This window comes from Epinephelus moara, chromosome 9 (assembly GCF_006386435.1).
Source record: "Epinephelus moara isolate mb chromosome 9, YSFRI_EMoa_1.0, whole genome shotgun sequence".
Classification (NCBI taxonomy): domain Eukaryota; kingdom Metazoa; phylum Chordata; class Actinopteri; order Perciformes; family Serranidae; genus Epinephelus; species Epinephelus moara.
The window spans coordinates 1,812,502-1,821,817 of record NC_065514.1 but is presented as its reverse complement, the minus strand read 5'-3'; the positions used below and the strand labels follow the sequence as shown (position 1 = coordinate 1,821,817).

Sequence of the window (9,316 nt, the reverse complement as noted above, 5' to 3'; positions counted from 1 at the left end):
AGCTCCACCTTTTAGTACCAGATCTGTGTGCTAGGTACCCCAACAGAGGGGGGACCAAACATGGGGACGCTAAGGAACGCTTCTGTTGGTACCATCCACAACTTTTACTGTGGAGACAGAAAAAAAGCGAACCCATCCATCCATCCATCCAGATGAAGTAGCTCATGAAAAATATGGCGTGCCAGATTTAGTAACGGCAGCTGCNCATGGGGACGCTAAGGAACGCTTCTGTTGGTACCATCCACAACTTTCACTGTGGAGACAGAAAAAAAGCGAACCTATCCATCCATCCAGATGAAGTAGCTCATGAAAAATATGGCGTGCCAGATTTAGTAACGGCAGCTGCGTCCAACACTTAGTATCAGAGTAACGGAGTGGACCACATTAAAGAACTCAGACTGGGAGATCTCTACTGGTACCTAGTATACTGGTAACGTCCCATCCCTGCAGGGACGTTTGCTGCATGCGTCCCCTTTAAACTTGTTTACCATCATTCTGTGGACGTGTGGGGTCACTGAAATCAGGCTGTTATCTCTAACTTGAGCCTCTCTTACATGCACTGAGACTGAACTCGTCTAGACATTACCCAGAGGAGCTGTGTGAATGCAAATGTCTGAATCAGTTGGATCAGTCGGACATCAAGCAGACTTTACCCTGCCAGCTCCCTTTCTCACACCTATGCATTCAGACGTACCTCTCTGTCCTTGAGCTTCATGGCCAAGACCAGCTGGTTCCTGTGATTGGCCAGTGCTTCTCTGTAACTGCCTTTGGAGAAGAGGGCAGAGCCGAGGTTCCCATGAGCACGGCATTCACCTGACTGGTCACCTGTGGACGAGACACAGAGTACGTGACGTTCACATTCTCCACCATCAGTTCACACCTCGCTCCATCACTGCCTCCTCTTCCATACCTAAGGTCTTGGTCACCTCCAGGTCCTGCTGCATGTACGCCATGCTCTTCTCCGCGTTACCCAGAGACCAGTAGGCCGAGCTCAGGGCCGAGAAGACGGATCCACGCAGCTTTAGCGAGCACGTGCCGATCTTCAGCCCGGCCTCCAGCACCACGACTGAGGCGCCGTGGAAACTGTGGGTGAGCAGCTCCTGACCGATGACGGACACGACCACAAACGGGCTCTTGTCCAGCTTCATCTTCTGCAGCTGCTGGTACGTCGGCTCAAGGGAGTCTGCGGAGGTGGAAAGACAAAGGCACAGGTCAGAGGTCAAATGTGGGTCAGGCTTTTTTAAAACTCGCACCAAGCCCGACGTTATGAGAGCCAATCCTCGCCGCCCGACCCTAACCCAACCCACAAACCCACAACCCAGAGTCTTTAGATTCTGGGAATGACCATCGTTAATATAACCCTACTTCCTGCTGGCTATATTTTGTATCATTTTCAGTAATTATCACAATATAAAATGTGTTTTCTGTTTTTAAAAGTGCAAACGTAGGAAGACAGCAAGTACAAACCATCTTTTAATTGGTTATGTCTTAAAGAAGTATTTTGCTGCTGGAAAGATGGTCTGTCTGTGTAGTGGAAAGACACTGGAGCTACATGACCAGAGAAAACAGTTAAGGGTCTGTGGCATTCGCTTTTATTCAAGAGGTAGAAAACTAGAACTACTAGAATGCACCTGACCAGACCAATAAACACTCCCACTGGTGGGTGACGTAACGTGAGCTCGTCCGTTTGACACAATGGCGGCCAGATGGCAACAAACAATCTCATATTACAGTTAAACAGTGACTAAAACATGTTTCTGAAAACGCCTGAGGTCAGAAACAGGCAAGGTAGTAACAGAGTCTTGGTTTAAATTTGATCGTCTGATATTTTTGGCTTCTGTTTTCGCTGTGCAGGAAACAGTATGGCACCCACTTCCTGTTCACAAACTCTCGCTATTACAGCTAAACAGGGCACTAAAATATGTTTCTAAAAACACTGTAGGCAAGAAAGAGGCTGTGCGCTAACAGAATCTTGATTCATATCTGATCCGCACTGCCTAGTTTTACTGTTTGATCAGATTTCAGTCTGAGTTTGAGAGAGAAGCAGAGAGGTGGGTCTGTCTCTTGATCCGCTTCTATACTCCTTGTGTCTGCCGTGGCAGCATTACTGGCGCACAATATGAAAATGTCTGTAGCTCATTTATCGAGAGAGAGAGGGAAAGAGAAGGTGGAAGGTGGACTATTGCACCATGTTTCTGTAGGTTCTTAACCTCTCTAACTCTGCCAGGACGCCGACGTCCTCGCTCCCCTCCTCCTCTGTTAAATGGTATCTCCCAGGCGCGCTACGTCATCAAACCATGTGATGTTTGGTATTGCCGGATTCAGGAAGCTCTCGACTTTTCAAAAATAACATCGTTTTTCTTTTATTTCTTATGTATTTCGCACCAGAGCAGCCTAAACACACAAAGTCCAAAATCGCGATGAGTGCTGACAAGTCATGTCATGCCGTTTTTCGAGGGGAAAAGTTAAAGGATTACTCGCGATCTTATGTGGAGTTGTTAGCAGGCACTTAGCTGGTTTATAAAAGGTAAGAGTCTCACTCCTACCACTATTTTTGGCTGAGATATACCGTCTAGAAAGTGGGATCATAACTTTCACGTTTCATATGGCTTTATTTGGTGATATTTTATGGTGTTTCTGTGTCATAAACAACATCAGCTATCATAATCACACCTGATTTCAATAAGGTACAATGTTTGAAGCTGGCTGAGTGTTGTTTGATCACTGATAGTACTGTTTTGAAGCCGAGTGACCGACTTGTCATTTGGAGCTCCGCCTGGATCTTTTCATGGTAAAAACACTGTAGAATGGTCATACTTTGAGCAGTTTTCTTCAAATTTGAAACAAGTGTTCATTGATAGTGTGCCTACAGCCCCACAGTGTCATTTACCTGCTCAGATGAAGCCACAGACAGTTATTCATCCTGAAACACATTTTTTATTTTATTTTAGGCAAAATCTTTTTTACTGACTTCAGAGGCCCATTACTCTGTCTCTGTATCACCTAGAGTGTTTCTGACACTTTCACAAGAAACTTCAGGGAGTTTTCTTTCTGGCAAGACCTCATGCATGCATGTAGTCAGAGCGGTTCAGAAGCTACAGTCATTTTTATTTGGGTATGTCAGTTTAGGCGTTTTCGCTACAAAATGGGGGTGGAGTGCAAGAGGTGAATACCTTACTCAGAAAGCTGCTCCGTCACTTTATGACCCCGCAATATTTTCTAACAAGCTTACTGAACCCACCCGACTTTTGGGTCCACTCGTGGGAGCCACGGGTTGTGGGTTCGACCTATCCATCACTACAAGTATCCTTTAATTAAGTAAACGTGCTTACACCACACTGTGAATGTAGATGCACAAGGTTTAAATGAAATGTGGTTCTCACAGGAAGTGACGCTACAAACATATGATGATCTTATAGAATATGATGCATCGCTGTAGTTTAAACTACACAACAGGATATAAAGGAGTTAAAATGAGCATAAACGACACATGAATGCAGCAGGAATATTAATCCAAACACATCAGATAGAAAAGAAAAACACTGACAGCAGGACCAGTTTATGAACTTTAACTTGTAGTGGAGTATTTTAACAGTGTGGTATTAGTACTTAACTTAAAACATGTCCTGAGCCATCAGCATGCATTTCCCTTGATCATTTTGTGTCATAGCGTCACACACTGCTGTGAAATATTCAAATAGGAATTTTTTTTCTGTTTTGGATATTTACTGGCTGATTTTCTGCAACAATTTCTTCACAGCACCAAATTTCTACGTGTCATGAAAAAGATTATTGATGAGTGAGCGTTTTTAGAATCACAATTCCTGCTGAAATGAAATGTGACAGACAGTTATATGCAGATTGCTGGTAAAATGCTGGGTGTGCATGAGGATGGAGACTGCGGAGCGTCGGCGGCTCTGACAAACTGAGATTGTTGTGAAACTCTCAGAAGACAGCCGCCGAACAAAAGTGTGAAATGCAACTGAACGCCGCCTGGAGACATCAGACCGACTGTTGGACTGAAGTTTGTATTATTTAAGTGTATCTCTTCTAGCAGTGAGTATTTTGATATTTTCAGAGAGTTGTGTATCTGTTTCTGTAACCAACATCTTGACTGAGTGAAAACTGAAAGAAAAAGTGTCAATAACAAACTTGTGTTGCTGAGAAACTGCAGCAGCTCTGACAATAGATTTATTGAATCTGTGTTAATCAAGGGCAGTAGCTTTATGTCTGTTACACCGCGCTGCATCCTGTCAGTAAACTGCTGCAGCTCCTCTCTTTGTGTAACACCGAACAGGAAGCAGCTCTGGAGGCACGCAGGTTCATCTGTCAAGGCTCAAATAAAAACAGACATCACACTGTAAATGTTTAATTAATGTGAGGGTTTCATCTGTGGGGAGTGTACGCTGGTAATGTCAAGAACAGGAGCAGAGTTGTGATGCTAATGAACTGGATGGAGGACACGTTCATGATCGACCTCAACAAAGCTGACGGTCTGTCATTACGCATATAGACCTGACACCAGCACAGTTCCTACACATTTTCAAGGACAAAATTTCAAAACTTTCCCATGACTTTCAAGGATCTGTCATACATTTTTCATTTCTTCTTATTTTTCCCGTTAAAGGAGTTTTTTGGAGATTTCTTCCTTGTCCGCTGTGAGGGTCCAAGGAGAGGAAGTGTTTTAGCAGCTGGAGGCGGCTTTTTGTACTTGTTTTTAGAGAGAATGAAGTGTTTTGCTCACATCTTTGGTGTTGTGACGCGCTTCGTGTCTCTGTGCTCTAGGTGTCTGCTGATTTTTCCAGAGCACTCTGAACTCCTCGAGTCGAAAAGAAACTTCAACTCAGAGTGGAAAAGGCCCCACGTAATCTTTTTTGCATTATCTTTTCCCCATCGTCCAATGGGATGATTTGAGAGGCGGTCCCTCTTTGGTGGTCATGACAACAAGTTTATGGTTGGTAAACAATGGAGGAGAAACTGGTGGTAGCGGTTGTTGGATATCAAAGCAGTGAAAAGCATGCACATCCATAAACAAAACTGTGCAGGTGCTGAGCTCAAAAAGCGTGTGACTGGAACACTGAAGACGGCTCGCACACTGCAGGGCTCCTATTAAGTGAATTTGTTTCACCTTGTGATGATAACGTTTCGAGCCTCCGCTCTTCATCAGATCTGATGAAGAGCAGTTGTTGGATACCCAGAGGTATACGGCCAGACGAAATCAGTGAAGTATGCCTTTAAGTTTGCACAACGGATGTCCTACGTGGTTTGTTTACATAAGTTTCATATTCAGTGTGGACATAGAGACGCTGCCTGCTGTGTGTATGTGTGTGTATGTGTGTGTGTGTGTGTGTGTGTGTGGAGAGAGAGAAGGTGGAAGGTGGACTATTGCACAATATTTCTGTAAGTTCTTAAAAACTTATATTTTCCAACAAGCTTACATGAACCACCCGATCTTCAGGTCCTATCGTGAGAGCCATGGGTTGTGGGTCGACCTGTCCATCACGACTGCTGAGGTGAGGCACGGGATAAACGGTGGTGGAAGAAGTATCCTTTAATTAAGGAAACATGCTTATATCACACTGTTAAGTTAAAGTTAAGTTAAAGTCCCACTGACTGTCACAGTGTGTGAAATTTGTTCTCTGCATTTGACCCATCCCCTGAGGGAGCGGTGAGCGGCAGTGGTGCCGCGCCCGGGAATCATGTGGTGATCTAACCCCCCCAATTCCAACCCCTGATGCTGAGTGCCAAGCAGGGATACCCAGAGCTATACGGCCAGACGACAGTCAGCAGGTTGTCAAACTGCCCCTGAGTCATGGAGTCTGGTGGGTTTGGTGACGGTGATTTCAGGGCTGTTTCTGGTTAAACAAAAAGGATCTTACTCCTTAACACAAAGCTCTATCTCTGTAGGGATCCTTTCATCATGTTGTCAGACACTTAACAATCTGAGCCTGTCAGTGACAAAAACAAACACTGATAGTGGACGTGCACTGACAGTGCACAAATGCCCCATGAGGTTACACTGCAGCCTGTTTCGCCACAACCTTCTGCAGCGCTCTTTCTCAATACCAGACAAGTTCCAGAAATAGTTGTCACTGTCAGTTGGGCCTCCTGCAGACTGATATTTTAGCAGTCATGTAAGTTTAGTGCAGCTACACTGTGCGACATGGATCTAATAAACTTGGGTACGACATCAAGTTTGATGTACGCAGACTGTACGATGACAGTGCCTACTGAATCACAGGCTACGACGTACATCTGTAAGAACCACTTAAGCACATATCAATATGTGGTAAAAATGTCTGTGTCGATATGACATATTATACAGGTTCTGATATCATTTTATAATAATGGGTGAGGATATAAAGAAATACGACATCGAGTGTGTAGTGGACAGTATCAGGACTTGGTCTGCCATTTTGTTTCTTTTTTGTAGTCTCAATAAACCCTGTTCACCTTTTTCCCCGTCTCATGTGAGTACTGTGGATCTCAGCTAAAGGAACAGGAACACGAGTCAAAACTGAGACACCTCACAGACGAAGTGGCTGAGGAACTTTGGCAGGTCTATAACATCCATTGTCGTCAATACGCAAGAACCAAACGTCATCAGCGCGAGTCATCCATTTATGCCGCTGTAGTGTTAAGAGAAAGATGAAAACATGTTCAAGCCCTCGCTATAGCAAAATGTATGTGTCAAAAAAGTCTTCAGAAGAGGAGGAGGAGGATGTGGACGTGGTTGTGGCCAGGTTAATGGGGCCAACTTGGTCAATTTTGCAGCAAGAGCTCGATTCATTAGCATCTGCTAGCATTTAGCATTGTCGTGCTGATCAGTGCGTCATTTCATGCTGCATGTCTATCAGTTGGTTAGCAGATGTCGGTGGTAACAGCAGTCACACAGTGAGATGGTTATCCCAAATTTTTGACACTGTCAGAATTTTATTTCACGTTGGTCATCTTTCAGCTGCGACAGCCCAAAATCGCAGTGTATACTGAGCTTTGGTTGAAAAATACTGAAGTTACCCTTTAAATAGCAGTTCCTGACTTGTTGGGCTGTTCACAGAGAGAGAGCCTCCCCATTATATATTCTTAAAATGTCTCCTGACGTTTTGATTTATCAGAGCAAATGGTAAAAATGATTTAACATCTAATATTTACATCCACAATACTGCTTTACTTGACATAATGGAAATGCTTTTAAACCTTGTAATAATTCCAAAAATGCAACACTTCGCACACGACTTGCAGGAGACCTGTTGGTATGGAGACGAGGCGTGCAGCTGTTGCACCGTCAGTAAATCATTTCTGGGTGATTGGAGGGAGAATTAGTGCTAATGTCTGGTCCTGAGGGGGTTACAGTGATATAGAGCAGAGAGAGAACGGAGCTGTGACCTCGTCTGGATTTCACCATCACTGCTGCTGCTGCTGCATTTCTGCTCAGCACTGAAACAACTTGTGTTTGAGCCAAAGAGTCTGGCGTGTGCACAAATACACAGCTCGTGTTTTACTGTGATTTGCATCAGACTGCTGTTTGAACAGTTGTTAAACTGTTACATAAACTACCTGCACTTGACACAGAATTCGATGTTTGTAATACACACATTACTTATTTCAGTAAAGAGCACGATCTCCTGAACACAGTCTGCCTCCATTCTCTTAAAGGGAAGTGGTGTTGTATGAAGTACTTACACATAGTCAGTGTATCACCTACAGTAGATGGCAGATGGCACACCCCCAGTTTGGAGAAGCAGACAGGAGTACCAACACATATTTTTGATCTAGTGAATCCGAGCTAATGTTTTTCACCCTTTAATACCTGACTGATTCCTTTCATGAACACAAGAAAAAGGCAATGAGCAACCTTACAATAAATGACCGAGAAATAAGGAAGGAATTAGTGGAAGTTAGAGGAAACTTTCTTGAAAAATAGTTTTAAAAAAGCAAAAATAATCAATGAAATGACTTGAAAAAAGTGGTAAATATAGATTTATATAGAGGAAAAGAAAGAGAGATATTTTTTTCCTCTGATCTAATTTTAACAATATAATTATAATAACTAGAAATAAATATTCCTGTCCATTTTCTCCCTATTTTTTTTTAAATTTTCTAATAATTTTCCCCCTTTTCCAATTTTTTTTTTCTTGTCACTTTTTGCAATCTTCTCCCAGTTAGCAGGACATTTCTTGCAAATTTCTTGTTGCCTTTTTCATGCATTTTCAAAAGAAATCAAAGCAATTTGCTCGGGTTTCAAAGGTTAAAATGCGAGTGAAAGGCGTTTAAATGCAGCACAAGAAAACTGCAATCTATCCAGGTTTGAAAGGGTTAAAATCCAAAGTCACATAATAAGGCAAACTAACAACTGATGGAGGCAGCGGTCGATCAGCAGCTCCTGTCTTCAGCAAGGTTAGATTATCACTGTTTTTCTCAATGAAATCTGGAAATGTTATCACTTCAGTTCGCTTTCTGACAGAAAGGTAAAGCTGTGAAAATATTATACATATAGCGGACACTAATACTGATATTTGTGGGTGGCTAAAATACATTTTCCTGCTGCCTCCGTCCACAGCAGTACACTGCTCAGCTTCTGTAAACGTACTCCTTTTGCTTGTCTATGGGAGCCCATTTTGACCGATGGGGGGGAAAAGAAAAAATCTAGAATGATCACCCTGTGGTTGTATGACTCCGCCCACCAGTCCACCCTGTGGTTGTATGACTCCGCCCACCAGTCCAGTGTCTCTGACAGTCTCCATCCATGTCAGTGAAAACATGGATGCTTCACACACAGAAGATCTATACAATCAGCACAGTGTCAAGATTAGAGTCACCAATTCAGTATCTGACCAAATGTCTCCCCTTCTGTTCCTGAGATATGACGTTACAACATGATGATGTCACAGTCAAGCTGACCTTTGACCTTTTGACCTTCATTATTTTATCCTGTTAGACATTTGTGTCATGTTTGGTCATAATAAGCGAGTGAATTCTTGAGTTATGGCCAACACATATTGTGTAACGTCACACTGACCTTGAGCTTTGACCTTCAAACACAAAATTCTCATCAGTTTAGTTTAATTTATTTTGGCCATTTTCCAACTTATAAAACTCAAATACACTGGTAGATAGACAATAAAAAAACATTTAGTTAATGCCCCCTTTTTTTAGTATTTATTCTTCAGTCCAAGCAGACGTTTGTGCCAAACTTAAAGAAATTCCCTCAAGGCTTTCTTAAAGTTACAATGTGTAATTTACGTGGTTGTTTATTAGCAAATATCAACTATTGCTTTCATAAATATATATTTACTAAAGTGTAATGCAATTCACA

At 42.8% G+C, this 9,316-nt stretch overlaps 1 protein-coding gene across 1 annotated transcript in view; it reads right to left on the bottom strand.

The window, feature by feature from the left end:
* The window catches only part of xpo7 (exportin 7), a 226,857-nt gene that overhangs the window by 108,262 nt on the left and 109,279 nt on the right, over positions 1-9,316 (bottom strand). Inside the window, exons 4-5 of the mRNA XM_050053743.1 lie at positions 911-1,183; positions 695-825 (exon numbers count right to left, since the gene is read on the bottom strand). Of these exons, the coding sequence (XP_049909700.1) occupies positions 695-825; positions 911-1,183 (404 nt within the window). The remainder of the gene's footprint in view (positions 1-694; positions 826-910; positions 1,184-9,316) is intronic.